Below are 17,409 nucleotides of genomic sequence, written 5' to 3'. Positions count from 1 at the left end.
AGGCATTTGAATTTTGGGATTTCTGGTAAGGGAAGAGACTTTGCTCCCAAGTCTTGCAGTCCAACAAAAATCCATGGTGGCTTTTGCAAGAAACCAAAATCATGACTTTCTAACTTTCTAACAATCACAACTGTCTAGCACTGAACACAGTAGTTATGTGAGATCATCATCATCAGCGGCAACTAGTCATCAGCGGTATGGGGTGCTGCGGAAAATACCAGTTAACAAAACATAGAAATACGATTTTAAAATACATGGATATTTATTTACAAAATACAAAACACACAAGAGCTCTAAAAGAACCCTTCCCACAATCAATCACATGGAGATAGTTGTTGCATGGCAAACTGCAGGAAATGAATTATGCAGGAATTCAGTGAACTCGTGTTAGAGAGTAACTGTTAGCCAAAAATAGGTCATGGGGTTCATCATTAGGGTCTGTACAGCAATGAAACGTCCAAGATGATATGTTCCTGCAAGTCACCTGTTCAAGGGGGAACGGTGTAAGGGAGGCAGTTCTTCAATGTTGAAGGAAAACTGCACATTACTGCTATTATGCCCAGGCTGTGAGTGGTTTGGATGGGAAGCTTTATGCTACCCTAAAAAACAAATTATCAACCCCACTTAATTTTGTACCGAAAAAAACATTTGAAAACTGTAAGGGACTTGTATATTTGAACATATAAGCAGATCTAGATACAACCAGAAACTGTACACAAAGATGGAGCATGCACATCTGGAAATTACACAGGAGGATTAATGTTTTGCTCAGTGCCGCCATAATGCCAAAGGTGGGAGTTAGGTAGCAGAGTTCAGGAGCAAGGATCATTAGGGAACAACTAACTGGGTGACGGCAGCAAAACACTACAATTCACAAAGCTGCTAGTAACAGCAAAGTATGTTCAGATGACAGAAGACGTGGGTGATCTGGAGCAGCAACCTGCACATCTGGAAATTAGGACAACATAAACTCCCAGAAGTACACGCAAATACGGGCTCTCAAACGCTTCTACGCTACCACTACAGGCACAGCATATGCATACTATTCAGTGCACCAGTATTCAGACATACTGATAAACCCACACAGAGTTGCACAGAAGTGAAAGTGGAAGAACACTCACAAACGCTTGTATGGTCACTGGCACACATGAACAAAGTAGGAGCTTGTGCGAACAAACTATTCTGCACATCGAAATCCTGGGAAATCGTATTCCAAATGCACACATACAGCCACACTCACTGAATAAGTATAATTTATCGAAGCAAACCTGAATATAGGTCAGTTCCACGTAAACCTGCATGAATGCACCTATGAGAGCACATACGTACTTACCCTTGCGCACCCTCTTACCACACACACACACACACACCCCAGCAGTATCAAGGGAACAGGCACATTATTTTATGCTACTGATATCCACTAGAGCACATTGGACACATTCATCCATCTATGGTAGCCTGCACATATGTACACACCCAAAAAACTGAGTGGGGAGGCACACAAACTCATCATTAACACACACAAAACACACACTGATATAAGTTTCGCAAGTAAATAGTTCAACCCACGGTCCAAATCCTTGTCTTAACATGATCCCCAATGTAAGCTAGATTCTGATAGAATATGCACATCCATTATCACGGGGATTCCCTCCTTTGAACACCTATGTATGGATGCAGTCATGGGGTTGTTCTGAGAGACCTTGTGGGCAAAGGCCGGTCCCCCTCATGCCTATATCAGGTCACGTCCTTGGAAACGTAAGCCTGCGAGCACTATCTCAATCCCAGTTTCTTCTTCTCTTTCTGTTTCTTGCGCACCACATCAATATTGCGATCTTTCCACATACTTTTCCTCAGCTTGATGGGCCGGGAGCCAACGTATTTACCTGTAAAGAGACAGTCAGGTGATCAGGATTGCGTTGAATATACAATGCCATTGATGGCAACCCCTTGGCATGCTCGCATTTCCCCACTCTGCATGTTTTTCCTCAAGTGCCCTCTGCAGCAGCGCTGTCCATCTCCCATTCAGCATGCACATTTCTCTGTCCAGCAAACTCACCGTTCATCTCCCTCATGGCTCTCACGTAGTCATTGGGGTCTTTGAAGCTGACAAAACCATAGCCCTTTGTCTTTCCTGTCCGTTTATCTCGGATCACTTTTGCCTTTAGGAAGGATGGATAGCGGCTGAACGCTCGAGCCAGGATATCGTCATTCACTTCGTTACCAAGGTCACCACAGAAGATCCGAAAATCATCTGAAGAAAAAATGTTTGTTATGACAAACAAATGCAACAAGGAAGATATGAAAGCGCTCAGGGCAAGATGGCCTACTAGAGTGTTTGTAGACCTACATTCTGTGCACAATACATCATACACCAACCCTTTATAGCAAACAAAATGGCAAACTTTCAGCAACGGAACAGTCCCAGAGTGAGGACCAATCACAAAAAGATGCTGGATCCTGCCAGTTCACAAGAGCAACCCAGGACAGCGAGCATAGTAACACTCTCACATAAATGATAGAGCTATACACAATAATAAAGTGACTCCAATTAGCAACTTATACTTCTTCTGTTAGAGCTAAGAGCAGAGGAATTCCTACAGCCCGACGCCCAGGACATATTGTTCAAAGTCAAGGACAACAAGTTTTCATATTTATTTTGTCCTTGGGACAAGTAAGGCCCAAACAACTGCAACAGAAACCCTTTCGCTGCCAGTTTAGAGGGAAGGGACCTGCCTGCAGTCGAGGTAATATTTATGTCTATGTGTTAATGCTGTTTGAACTTGTGTTTATGGGTCACAAATGCAAAACCGTTTGAAAAGGTTAAAATATGAGGCTACTTATAATGCTCCCAGAATGCTCTCTGATTAGATTCAAATGTTTGCAGAAGCTTGTAGTCAAGATTGATTACTATTTCCTTTCGAAATAAAATGTTCAGATAAAGAATGCAACTAGAAACATTTTTTGCTAAAGTTATTACTCCGAAACTTTAGGTACCAATTTTTAAAGCATCATTTAGTAAAATGTGTTGATGCGTTCTAGTATTTAAAAAATACTAAATTACGCATTTATGACAGATATGACAGAAAAATTCAATATTATCAACTGCAAATTACAAGAAAAAAAGACAGGACAATGAATAACAAAAGTTCTAAACAACATTCAAATCACATTTTGACCTTTTCATATAGCATGTTGAGAAAAAGACGAATCTGCGCTCCAAATCGTCTCGGAACAAAGTGGAGGCTGAGCTCCGGGCATTGAAAAATACAGTAGCCTCCTGATGCACCTTAATTAAGAGTTCAACTACTATATATTCGAGACTTTTAGCAGCTGTAGCCCTGTGTGATGTTAATTTCAAATTACTTTATAGAAGTGGATATTAGTGACATTCCTGAACAAATTAATGTGCTGCTTACCCTAGACTCTGCTAACATGAAGATGGAGATTGTCACTCTTCAAAATGACAATGAATTGAAAGCAAGGCAACCTGAAGTTAATTTCTGGGATCATGTGGAAGCTGAAAAGTAGAAGAAAATCCACACAGCTACAATGAAAGATTTTTTCCGCCTCTTTGGCTGAACTTATCTTTGTGAACGAGCCTTCTCTGCTATGAACTTTGTAAAATCCAAATTTAGAACACGTCTGACTGATGAACACCTGCTTGACTCTAGCAAAGTTGCCCTCTCAGGCTACAGCATGGATTACAGGGGATACCAGGAAATGTCATGTTATTCACCGACATGGTTGAGATGGTTGTTTCTGCAACTTTCAAAGGTTTGTGCTACTTAAATAAGAACAATGCAATGCTTAATGACACCAAGACAAAGGTGAAGGAAGCAATAAGAATATACTTGCCAACATGAGGGCACCATAAAAACATTAAAATCAAAACATAACCTTTTCAAACAATGTAGAGGAGAAGGCAGATTCTGCACTGCATAAAGCAAAGTTGAACTTTAGCTGATCTGGACATTGACAAACACAGCAATCTTGTCACAGATGCAACAGAAGAGTAATATCTGTTTGAATCCCTATACACGAGAATCAGCAAAAGTTTGGACTGGTCTCAGTGGGACACACTAGGACTACTATAAGAACGCCTTCAGAATTGCCCTCTCAGACTCCCAGACTACACAGCATTAATAGTCACCACGCAGTACCTTATTAAAAGGCAAAATTGATTTTCTTATAATTTAATTTTTGATTGAGCTGCATTATAATGAAAATGTCACTTACCCAGTGTACATCTGTTCGTGGCATCAGTCGATGTAGATTCGCATGTTTTGCAATAGCTCGCCATCTGGTGTTGGGCCGGAGTGTTACAAGTTGTTTTTCTTCGAAGAAGTCTTTCGAGTCACGGGACCGAGTGACTCCTCCTTTTGTCTCCATTGCGCATGGGCGTCGACTCCATCTTCGATTGTTTTTCCCCGCAGAGGGTGAGGTAGGAGTTGAATTGTAGTAATAGTGCCCATGCAATGGAGTGACTAAGTATGTACCTATTTAAGGTTGAGATGATACATATACAAATAGTTGAAGCTAACTTCCAAACTGCTACAGGCTCCCGGGGAGGCGGGTGGGCACATGCGAATCTACAGCGACTGATGCCACAAACAGATGTACACTGGGTAAGTGACATTTTCAGTTCGATGGCATCTGTCGCTGTAGATACGCATGTTTTGCATAGACTAGTAAGCAGTTACGTCCCTAAAAGCGGTGGCTCAGCCTGTAGGAGTGGAAGTAGTTTGAAATAATGTTCTTAATACGGCTTGACCTACTGTGGCTTGTTGTGCGGATAACACATCTACACAGTAGTGCTTGGTGAATGTGTGAGGCATAGACCATGTGGCTGCCTTACATATTTCTTGCATTGGGATGTTTCCTAGAAAGGCCATGGTAGCACCCTTCTTTCTGGTTGAGTGTGCCCTTGGTGTAATGGGCAGCTGTCGTTTAGCTTTAAGGTAGCAGATTTGGATGCATTTAACTATCCATCTGGCTATACCTTGTTTTGATATTGGGTTTCCTGCATGAGGTTTTTGAAATGCAATAAATAGTTGTTTAGTCTTTCTGATGTTCTTTGTTCTGTCAATGTAATACATTAATGCTCTTTTGACATCTAATGTATGTAGTGCCCTTTCAGCTACGGTATCTGGCTGTGGAAAGAACACTGGAAGTTCCACTGTTTGATTTAGATGGAACGGTGAAATAACCTTTGGCAAAAATTTAGGATTAGTCCTTAGGACGACCTTATTCTTGTGTAGTTGTATAAAAGGTTCTTGTATTGTAAACGCCTGAATCTCGCTTACTCTTCTTAGGGAAGTAATGGCGATGAGAAATGCAACCTTCCAGGTTAGGAACTGTATTTCGCAGGAGTGCATGGGTTCAAAAGGTGGACCCATAAGTCTAGTTAGGACAACATTTAGGTTCCATGAAGGAACATGTGGTATAATCCTCCTAAGGCCCTCCATGAATGCTCCTCCTAAGGCCCTCCATGAATGCTTTAATGACTGGTATCTTATATAGGGAAGTTGAATAGGTAGTCTGCAGGTATGCAGATATTGCTGCAAGGTGTATTTTAATGGAAGAGAAAGCCAGGTTAGATTTTTGTAAGTGAAGCAAGTAGCCCACTACATGTTCTGGAGTTGTGTGGAAAGGTTGTATTTGATTAATATGGCAGTAGCAAACAAACCTCTTCCATTTACTTGCATAGCAGTGCCTGGTGGATGGCCTTCTGGCTTGCTTTATGACTTCCATACATTCTTGGGTAAGTTGTAAGTGCCCGAATTCTAGGATCTCAGGAGCCAGATTGCTAGATTCCGCGATGCTGGATCTGGGTGTCTGATCTTTTGGTTGTGTTGTGTCAACAGATCTGGCCTGTTGGGCAATTTGATGTAGGGTACTACTGATAGGTCTAGCAGCGTTGTGTACCAGGGTTGCCTTGCCCAAGTTGGTGCTATCAATATGAGTTTGAGTTTGTTTTGACTGAGTTTGTTTACCAGGTAAGGAAGGAGAGGGAGAGGAGGAAAAGCGTAAGCAAATATCCCTGACCAGTTCATCCATAGGGCATTGCCTAGGGACTGTTTGTGTGGGTATCTGGATGCGAAGTTTTGGCATTTTGCGTTCTCCTTCGTCGCAAACAAGTCTATTTGAGGTGTTCCCCAGAGTTTGAAATAGGTGTTGAGAATTTGGGGGTGAATTTCCCATTCGTGGACCTGTTGGTGATCTCGAGAGAGGTTGTCTGCGAGTTGATTTTGGATCCCTGGTATAAATTGTGCTATTAGGCGAATTTGGTTGTGAATTGCCCAACGCCAATTTTTTTGTGCTAGCAGGCTTAACTGCATGGAGTGTGTCCCCCCTTGCTTGTTTAGATAATACATTGTTGTCATGTTGTCTGTCTTGACGAGAATGTATTTGTGAACTATTATTGGTTGGAAAGCTTTTAGTGCTTGAAAAACTGCTAGTAGTTCTAGGTGATTTATATGCAGTTTTGTTTGATGTACGTTCCATTGTCCTTGTATGCTGTGTTGATCGAGGTGTGCTCCCCACCCTGTCATGGAAGCATCTGTTGTTATTACGTATTGTGGCACTGGGTCTTGGAAAGGCCGCCCCTTGTTTAAATTTATGTTGTTCCACCACAGAAGCAAGAGGTAAGTTTGGCGGTCTATTAACACCAGATCTAGAAAATGACCCTGTGCTCGAGACCACTGTGATGCTAGGCCCTGTTGTAAGGGCCTCATGTGCAGTCTTGCGTTTGGGAAAATGGCTATGCATGAAGACATCATGCCTAGGAGTTGTAATATCATCTTTGCTTGTATCTTTTGTGTTGGATACATGCGTTGTATGATGGTGTTGAAATTTTGAATTCTTTGGGGACTTGGAGTGGCTACTCCTTTTGTTGTGTCTATTATGGCTCCTAGGTATTGTTGTACCTTGCACGGCAGAATGTTGGATTTCGTGAAGTTGACGGTGAACCCTAGTTTGAAGAGGGTTTGTATGATCTGATTTGTGTGATTTGAGCACTCTATTAACGAATGGGCCTTGATTAGCCAGTCGTCTAGATATGGGAACACATGTATTTGCTGCCTTCTGATGTGTGCAGCGACTACCGCTAGACATTTGGTAAAGACTCTTGGTGCGGTTGTTAATCCGAAAGGCAGTACCTTGAATAGGTAATGTATTGCTTTGAATACAAACCTTAGATATTTCCTGTGCGATGGGTGTATTGGTATATGGAAATACGCGTCCTTGAGGTCTAAAGTTGACATGTAGTCGTGTAGTTTTAGCAATGGTAATACTTCTTGTAGTGTGACCATGTGAAAGTGGTCTGATTTGATGAATGTGTTCACTATTCTGAGGTCTAGGATTGGTCTCAGCGTTTTGTCCTTCTTTGGTATCAGAAAGTACAGTGAGTAAACTCCTGTGTTTATTTGTGTGTTTGGCACTAATTCGATTGCATTCTTTTGCAATAGTGCCTGCACTTCTATCTCCAGGAGATTGGAATGATGTTTTGTCAAATTTTGTGCTTTTGGTGGTATGTTTGGAGGGAATTGTAGAAATTCTATGCAATAACCATGTTGGATAATTGCTAGAACCCAAGTGTCTGTAGTGATTTCCTCCCATGCTTTGTAATAATGACTTATTCTTCCCCCCACTGGTGTTGTGTGGAGGGGGTGAGTGACATGTGAGTCACTGCTTAGTAGTAGGGGTTTTGGGGCTTTGAAATTTTCCTCTATTGCTAGGGAATTGCCCTCCTCTATATTGTCCCCGAAAACCTCCTCTGTACTGTCCCTGGTAACTGGACGGTGTTGCCTGTGAGGTGCTGGCTTGTGTGCTTTGACCCCGAAACCCCCCTCTAAAGGGTGTTTTACGGAATGTGCTGTAATTCCCTCTGCTCTGCGGGGAGTAGAGTGCGCCCATGGCTTTAGCAGTGTCCGTGTCTTTTTTGAGTTTCTCAATCGCTGTGTCCACTTCTGGACCGAACAGTTCTTTTTCGTTAAAAGGCATATTGAGAACTGCTTGCTGAATCTCTGGTTTAAATCCAGACGTTCGGAGCCATGCATGCCTTCTGATAGTTACGGATGTATTAATTGTCCGTGCAGCTGTATCTGCAGCGTCCATGGAGGAGCGGATTTGGTTGTTGGAAATGGTCTCTCCCTCCTCAACCACTTGTTTTGCCCTATTTTGTAGGTCCTTGGGCAGATGGTCAATGAGATGTTGCATCTCATCCCAATGGGCTCTGTCATAGCGCGCAAGTAGTGCCTGGGAGTTAGCTATGCGCCACTGGTTTGCAGCTTGTGCTGCGACTCTTTTACCAGCTGCATCGAACTTGCGGCTTTCTTTATCTGGGGGTGGTGCATTTCCAGATGTGTGGGAGTTGGCCCTTTTTCTAGCTGCTCCTACAACGACAGAGTCCGGTGGCAGCTGTGTAGTGATGAAAGCCGGGTCTGTAGGAGGCGCCTTATACTTTTTTTCCACTCTTGGTGTGATTGCCCTACTTTTGACCGGCTCCTTAAAGATTTCTTTTGCGTGCCGGAGCATACCAGGGAGCATAGGCAGGCTTTGGTAGGAGCTGTGGGTGGAGGAGAGTGTGTTGAATAAAAAGTCATCCTCGACCTGTTCTGAGTGGAGGCTTACATTGTGAAATTGTGCTGCTCTAGCCACCACTTGAGAATACGCAGTGCTGTCCTCTAGTGGAGATGGCTTCGTAGGGTATGCCTCCGGACTGTTATCTGACACTGGGGCGTCATATAAGTCCCATGCGTCTTGATCTTGGTCACCCTGGCTCATGGTGGTGTGAGCTGGGGAATGTGATGGAGTTTGTGCTGGTGAGACGTTAATCACAGGTGGAGGAGAGGGTGGTGGGGTAACTTTTTTCACCACTTTTGTTTGTGGTGTTTGTTCAGTTTGGAACTCCAATCTTCTCTTTCTTCTAATAGGGGGAAGGGTGCTTATTTTTCCTGTCCCCTGCTGTATGAAAATACGCTTTTGCGTATGGTCTACATCCGTTGAGTGTAGTTCTTCCTCAAACCTATGCTTTTACATTTGGGAGGTTAGCGAGTGCTCTTCTGTATAAGAGCCTGAAACTGGGTCGGTTGCAGTTTGTTTCGGCACCGAAACCCTGTCTGCATCTTTTTTCGGCTCCGAGGTGACTTTTTTCTTTTTCAGGGCCGAAACCTCTCGGCGTCGATCTTCTTCGGTGCCGCTGTCTCGGCGTCGAGCCGTGTCTACACCGGTATCTCGGTGTCGATGCTTGTCTCCAGCACTTTCTCGGTCCCGAGAAGGCTGCGTGCCGGTGTCTCGACCGGAGTCCGACGATCTCGGCACTGTTTAGGCCTTTTTCGGTGCCGACGGTCGGTCACCGAATTTATGGGTCGAGCCATGGCCTGATGGCAGTGGCGTCCCCTGGGCCTTGTAAATCTTCTTTTGAGTGGTTTTCGACGTCCTACTCACGGTTTGTGTATCGTCGAATCCTTCGGAGTCCGATTCTTGGATCGAAAAGGATCCCTCCTCTTCTTGTTCCTCGAACTCCCGGTGGGCTGTCGGCGCGGACGCCATCTGAAGTCTTCTGGCTCGACGGTCTCGGAGAGTTTTTCGGGACCGGAACGCACGACAGGCCTCGCAGGTGTCTTCGCTGTGCTCAGGTGACAGGCACAGGTTGCAGACCAAGTGTTGGTCTGTATAGGGGTATTTATTGTGGCATTTGGGACAGAAACGGAACGGGGTCCGTTCCATCGGCGTTCTTCTGCACGCGGTCGGGCCGACCAGGCCCCGACGGGGGATCGAAAAAATTACCCCGAAGGGCACCGGAGCTCTTCGATCTTAGACGCGGTGTTGAATCTAACTACGCCGACCCCGAACGCAACAATACCGACGAAAATCTTCTGAAATTAGCTATTTTTCCATTCCGAAACTCGGAGCGACAGGAACACGTCCGAACCCGATGGCGGAAAAAAAACAATCGAAGATGGAGTCGACGCCCATGCGCAATGGAGACAAAAGGAGGAGTCACTCGGTCCCGTGACTCGAAAGACTTCTTCGAAGAAAAACAACTTGTAACACTCCGGCCCAACACCAGATGGCGAGCTATTGCAAAACATGCGTATCTACAGCGACAGATGCCATCGAACTTAATATTTCTGTGACCATTGCTAATTGAAACGTCTTAACGCACAGTGTTATTCTTATCATTGTTTTCAGATAGGGAACTGTAAGTATTTTGTTCAAACCATACTACCCCTACCATAGACGTCCTTCACTCAGTGTTCCTTTACCTCTTTCTGTGAAAGAGTAAAACAAAGTCTGTTCTCGCGTCAGAGACCTTGAGAAAGAAGGACCTAAGTGGGAGAAAGGCTCAAGTGTAGCCCGCTGGACACTCTTTTCAAATGTAAAAAAGAGAGCCTTGTTCATACAGAGGTTGAGGACAGTGGGCTGCTGGAAACCAAACAACGCTAGGAGCAAGTCTGGAAGAACTCTGGTAAGTAGATGTATTTATTTAATGATTTATTTCAGACTTTTTACATATTGTGCGATACAAAGATTATCTTTTTGATGAGGGTTGTTGAGGTAGAGAGAACTTCCTGTAAGGCTGCCAAGCAAGAGGGTTGATTAGAACTTGGTTGGGCACTACCTGGGTAAGGCTTGGTATAAATAAGATTGAAATATTACTGAGAGGTATCAAAACAACTTTAAAAATGTTAATGTCCCAGTTCAGCCTCTGAATTTAGCTAGTAGATTTAACATGATGTTTGATCCCAAAAAAAACAAAAAAAACAACACACCACCAGACAATACCCATGTCAACCACACCACGACATGATAAAGGTGAGAGTTGTTTGACAGTGCATCCTGACACCAACCTGAATCCCACTCAAGCAAGCTTGGGTCCTCCCAGTTAGTGCCAGCAGCCGTGCGTATACACCGTTTCAACTTCTCCTGTTTATTTTTCTTTTTGTCCTCTGATACTGGTTCAACTACCAGCTGAAAGAACATGAGAAACAAACAACATGAGTGAAACATTCCTTACAATTGTCAAGAACATTTCTGCTCTCTGCATGCTGCTACGCATGCATTCATGCTGTACTGTAATGTATAGAAGGTGCATACTCAGTGATGGAAAAATAGGGTCTCTGATTTTTGTATGGAAAAGGCGGATTTCTTAAAAAACAAAATAAAACAGGATTGCTTATATTGTGTAGGTAGTTCATAAGAGACTTCAAGAATATGCGAGGGAGCACTGTGAACCTCCAGCCTCTCATATGGGACCTATAAAAATGTTAAGCTTGCAGAATCAGCACAGTAACTGTATTTGGGCACTAAAAAGAAAAATGCTAGATCTTTTTACAGCTGTTACAAAAAACAAAAACAAACAAAAAAAAGAGTTCCACTAAAGAAATTTCTTAACAGGCAGTCATCGCATCAACACATCGTTGCACGTTGTTGTGATTGTGAACATTGTAGTAGAAAGCCAGGAAACCATCATCCTAGATTAGTTAAAGGAATGTCATGTATTTGTTGTAATAACTGGGACAGGAGTAGACCATGGCCAGTTGAAAGGAGCAGAGTCTGGGAGCAGGATGCAGAGATAGTAGAGTTTGAGGAAAGTTGAGCAGCGGATTCAGTCAGTGAAGGCTTTGGGTAAAGACATCCAGCGTGACCAAATCAAATACAGAAATACTGTCTGTGTATTGTAGCACTGTGTTTTGTACTGATTACCATTATATAGTGCACCTGTCCATCATAGTTATAAGGTGGAGGGCTCTTGTAGGTTGCTTCCCATTTGATAATTGTCATCTAGTTTTCTGAATTTGTGAATATTATTGTATGGCAATAGGTTTTATATGCATTACACATTTTAATGGTGTGCTTTTAGTTCATATGCACAAAGCTGTATTTTGGGCAATGATTTTATATTACATTGGTGAAGTAACGCTCATAGGTTTTCTCACATTACATCACAAATGATGATGCTATGTACTCACACATGACTACAACTCAATATAAAAGCAGGGCTAGAGACTGAACACCCCATCTTCTCAGAAACAAACTCAGCAGGCAACCCCAGGCGGTTTGCCCTCAACATTCAGGTATGTAACCCTTGCAATAGCAAACCTTTCAGTGCTAATCCCGATATGCTTGGACTTATTAAGAAGGGATCCATTTTCACACATAATATGGTGGTCAGTAATTATAATAGTTACTTTACGTTTATCACCGACACTCATTTTATAATCTACCATAATAATTTTGCAAAATGCTTTGCATTGGATTGTCTTCAAATATAGCCTTAAAAAACTATGCTTTACTTTTCTTGTATGTGTACAATAGGGGATAATGTGAAGGTTTCTCACCTTCTTTATAACATCCTGTCTCTCTCACAGGTACTGTTGTGTTACTGTCATGGTCCAAACAAACCTTTGTTGGTTTAGTTCAGCAGACATTCGCGGGTTAACGAGTTGTCAGTTTTCCCTCCTCTGAACGGTAATTTATGATTCCCGCTGTTGCCTCAGGACTAAAAGAAATCTACGGGGTGTGAGGAGGATTGACTCCCGACATGCAACTGCATACCTCACAACTGGTTCCCATGTTGGCAACTCAGCGAAGAAACCATGGATTTAGCGTACTATAGAAATAGGCTGTTGCACCTGCAAATAAGTTCTACCTATTATGGCATGAGTGTGACAAGTAGCAGTAGTATGCAATCTTCAATTTGCTAGAACACGCTGCTTATGGATTTTTAATAGTATGACTCCCACTGTCAAGGAAGAGGATACCAAAAGCATTCCTTGTTTAAACGCTGTACACATTCAAGAAACACTGCAGATGGGGACAACAGACTACAAAAGACAAACACATCAGTGGAATTTATCATCCCAGCCCATCACATTAAAGCAAGAGTTATGAACACAACCTTTTAAGTCAATTAATCTTCCAAAAGATTATGTTCACAAATCGCCATATGAGAGTTTAACACTTCAATAATTATTTTCTTCCCATGGTCTTTTTTTTGCCTTGACTGCATATTAACCTTTCTTCAGTTAAACCAAAATAACTGTCACAGTATAACTGTTGTGCTCCAATTTTACTTTAGGTTTCTGTACGCATATAGGATTGTGTAATGCTGCACACCAGAATGTGAAATGAAGACAGATTCAACCCCCACACCCTCAGACTCCAATGATAACAGCTAAGATCAAAGACCACAAATCATGTATACTTGTTGTCTGGCTGAAACGGACAGCCACATAAGGAAGATGTTCCTACTAAAAACTTAGTTTAGTGGAACAACATTTAACAAATACGTCCTGGTGCTAGGTAGGGGCAGAGCTAAAAAAACAAATCTACTTTACAATCTTCTTCTGCAACAAGTTCTGCATTTTAAACTTTCAAAATGCCTCAAGATATGGTTTATCACTGACTCAAACATGCTACAACCAGATAATTTTTGATATGTAGATCATTCAGAACAAAAACCTAGAACACCAGATTTATGGACTGAGTAATTTTGTTTTTAGCAAATCTGATGTCAGTGTACCAACCAACACAATAGAAATATAGCACTTTATAATTACAACACATTTACAGCAATTTAAGATTTAATTCACAGCCCTCACAGTTTTGATCTCTATCTCCTTAATGAAAAACGAAGGAAGGCTTGGCAAAGATTTTGTGGGGAGCAAGGGTCTGTAAGGTTTCTTTCTTTAACTCTATTTAGAGCAGCCTGCTGGTCTAAGTGTTGAGTGTTGTTGTTGCTTTGCTTTCTGAGAACGCCAAATTTCTAATCATCTTAAATCATATCTTGCTCAAGCCTAAAAAAAATCATACAAATTTTACTAGACTTGCAGGTCGAGTAGCTTTAATAATCTACTCAACCCAAATGTACTTGATCCGGAAACGGGTCTCAAAGTGTGTGATCCTAGGCAAATATTGTATTTTACAGTCACCTTTTTCTTCATTTTCACATACAAGTGCACCTTCAAATATGCAAGTTCAGCATTTCTGCTGTAAAAAAAAATCCTCTTTTGTATGATTAAATAAACTAAACTTTTGCTCCATGTATAATAAATCCAGACCACATACAGGGTGCACATGATCCACGCATGACTTGCCTCTTAGTTTACTAACAGCTTTGCCATCAGGGCAGGAGTGTTTCTCAGTGTATGTTTAAACGTTCACTTTTAATAAATATATTACTAAAGCATGATGCGGTAGGGGCACTGTCATTTACAGACAGTAAATTTCCATGAAATGTTCAAAAACCTTCCCACTAACATGCAGCTTTACTGAAAACTATATAGTGTATTAAATATCATCTGTGAAAATTGGGTTTCAGAAAACATTTATCATTTGCACATTAACAAGTAAAGTGTTGACTTTTTTCCCCATCCTATAATAATATTTTTTTCATCACACCGAAGTACAAAAAATGGTCTTTCACAGCTACTGAAATATATTTTGAAATGATTGTAAAGTTGACTGTTATATAAATGTTGTGTTTTCACACCTGATATCAAAAGCTTTTCATTTCACATAGGACAGACAATTCACCTTACAAAATCCTGGAACTCTGCAGTCACAAGGAAAAGTATTTGCATTGCAAGAAGACAAACTGACTTTTGACCTCTGTCTCTGAACACAGAGCAAAGGTGACACAAATAAGATTTAAAGGCATCTTAATTGCTAATTCAGTTTCTGACTGAACAGAAGACCTGTTCTTTGTCCACTGGCCAGAAGGGTCGAGTGGAATCTAAAAATAGCTCGACCTCCTAAAATAAAACTCACCATAGCAAGTGGTCAAGTAATTTCTTTTTAGCCCTGTTGCTACTGAGATTATTTTGGAAATGAGAAACTAGTCTTTAATCAGACCAAAATTAATAACAAATACTACTGCCACCTGATTAGAGTGGTCTTATCAAATACATATTGGTCTTATCCAGTACATTCACCATGCCTATTGAAAATGACAACTCAAGGTTGCCCTTTTCACAAGCATGCCTGCGCTGCCTTCTGTGCCATGCCTCTTCGCATTCCTTTGCTAAAGCTTGCTATGGTATGCTTTACCAATTTCTCAGCCTTTGAATGATAGGCTGCTTAAGGAATAGCATGCACAGAGTCCAAGGGTTCCCCTTAGAGGTAAAATAGTGGTAAAAAGAGATAATACTAATGCTCTATTTTGTGGTAGTGTGGTCGAGCAGTAGGCTTATCTAAGGAGTAGTGTTAAGCATTTGTTGTACATACACATAGACAATAAATGAGGTACACACACTCAGAGACAAATCCAGCCAATAGGTTTTTATATAGAAAAATATCTTTTCTTAGTTTATTTTAAGAACCACAGGTTCAAATTCTACATGTAATAGCTCATTCGAAAGGTATTGCAGGTAAGTACTTTAGGAACTTCAAGTCATCAAAATTGCATGTATACTTTTCAAGTTATTGACAAATAGCTGTTTTAAAAGTGGACACTTAGTGCAATTTTCACAGTTCCTAGGGGAGGTAAGTATTTGTTAGTTTTACCAGGTAAGTAAGACACTTACAGGGTTCAGTTCTTGGTCCAAGGTAGCCCACCGTTGGGGGTTCAGAGCAACCCCAAAGTCACCACACCAGCAGCTCAGGGCCGGTCAGGTGCAGAGTTCAAAGTGGTGCCCAAAACACATAGGCTAGAATGGATAGAAGGGGGTGCCCCGGTTCCGGTCTGCTTGCAGGTAAGTACCCGCGTCTTCGGAGGGCAGACCAGGGGGGTTTTGTAGGGCACCGGGGGGGACACAAGTCCACACAGAAATTTCACCCTCAGCGGCACGGGGGCGGCCGGGTGCAGTGTAGAACCAAGCGTCGGGTTCGCAATGTTAGTCTATGAGAGATCTCGGGATCTCTTCAGCGCTGCAGGCAGGCAAGGGGGGGGTTCCTCGGGGAAACCTCCACTTGGGCAAGGGAGAGGGACTCCTGGGGGTCACTCCTCCAGTGAAAGTCCGGTCCTTCAGGTCCTGGGGGCTGCGGGTGCAGGGTCTCTCCCAGGTGTCGGGACTTAGGTTTCAGAGAGTCGCGGTCAGGGGAAGCCTCGGGATTCCCTCTGCAGGCGGCGCTGTGGGGGCTCAGGGGGGACAGGTTTTGGTACTCACAGTATCAGAGTAGTCCTGGGGTCCCTCCTGAGGTGTCGGATCTCCACCAGCCGAGTCGGGGTCGCCGGGTGCAGTGTTGCAAGTCTCACGCTTCTTGCGGGGAGCTTGCAGGGTTCTTTAAAGCTGCTGGAAACAAAGTTGCAGCTTTTCTTGGAGCAGGTCCGCTGTCCTCGGGAGTTTCTCGTCTTTTCGAAGCAGGGGCAGTCCTCAGAGGATGTCGAGGTCGCTGGTCCCTTCGGAAGGCGTCGCTGGAGCAGGATCTTTGGAAGGCAGGAGACAGGCCGGTGAGTTTCTGGAGCCAAGGCAGTTGTCGTCTTCTGGTCTTCCGCTGCAGGGGTTTTCAGCTGGGCAGTCCTTCTTCTTGTTGCAGGAATCTAATTTTCTAGGGTTCAGGGTAGCCCTTAAATACTAAATTTAAGGGCGTGTTTAGGTCTGGGGGGTTAGTAGCCAATGGCTACTAGCCCTGAGGGTGGATACACCCTCTTTGTGCCTCCTCCCAAGGGGAGGGGGTCACAGTCCTAACCCTATTGGGGGAATCCTCCATCTGCAAGATGGAGGATTTCTAAAAGTTGGAGTCACTTCAGCTCAGGACACCTTAGGGGCTGTCCTGACTGGCCAGTGACTCCTCCTTGTTGCTTTCTTTGTTCCCTCCAGCCTTGCCGCCAAAAGTGGGGGCCGTGGCCGGAGGGGGCGGGCAACTCCACTAAGCTGCAGTGCCCTGCTGGGCTGTGACAAAGGGGTGAGCCTTTGAGGCTCACCGCCAGGTGTTACAGCTCCTGCCTGGGGGAGGTGTTCGCATCTCCACCCAGTGCAGGCTTTGTTACTGGCCTCAGAGTGACAAAGGCACTCTCCCCATGGGGCCAGCAACATGTCTCTGGTGTGGCAGGCTGCTGGAACTAGTCAGCCTACACAGACAGTCGGTTAAGTTTCAGGGGGCACCTCTAAGGTGCCCTCTGGGGTGTGTTTTGCAATAAAATGTACACTGGCATTAGTGTGCATTTATTGTGCTGAGAAGTTTGATACCAAACTTCCCAGTTTTCAGTGTAGCCATTATGGTGCTGTGGAGTTCGTGTTTGACAGACTCCCAGACCATATACTCTTATGGCTACCCTGCACTTACAATGTCTAAGGTTTTGTTTAGACACTGTAGGGGCACAGTGCTCATGCACTGGTACCCTCACCTATGGTATAGTGCACCCTGCCTTAGGGCTGTAAGGCCTGCTAGAGGGGTGTCTTACCTATACTGCATAGGCAGTGAGAGGCTGGCATGGCACCCTGAGGGGAGTGCCATGTC

General features: G+C 43.4%; 1 protein-coding gene across 2 annotated transcripts in view; it reads right to left on the bottom strand.

The window, feature by feature from the left end:
* Nucleotides 1-238: 238 nt before the first annotated feature.
* RBM42 (RNA binding motif protein 42) overlaps nucleotides 239-17,409 on the bottom strand; it is a 118,177-nt gene continuing 101,006 nt past the window's right edge. For both annotated transcript variants that reach the window (XM_069201149.1, XM_069201150.1), the window contains exons 8-10: nucleotides 10,857-10,977; nucleotides 2,060-2,254; nucleotides 239-1,886 (exon numbers count right to left, since the gene is read on the bottom strand). In XM_069201149.1, coding sequence (XP_069057250.1) covers nucleotides 1,774-1,886; nucleotides 2,060-2,254; nucleotides 10,857-10,977 — 429 coding nt within the window. In that variant the 3' untranslated portion in view covers nucleotides 239-1,773. The remainder of the gene's footprint in view (nucleotides 1,887-2,059; nucleotides 2,255-10,856; nucleotides 10,978-17,409) is intronic.

This window comes from Pleurodeles waltl, chromosome 7 (assembly GCF_031143425.1).
Source record: "Pleurodeles waltl isolate 20211129_DDA chromosome 7, aPleWal1.hap1.20221129, whole genome shotgun sequence".
NCBI lineage: Eukaryota > Metazoa > Chordata > Amphibia > Caudata > Salamandridae > Pleurodeles > Pleurodeles waltl.
This window is presented reverse-complemented; position numbering and strand designations above follow the sequence as displayed.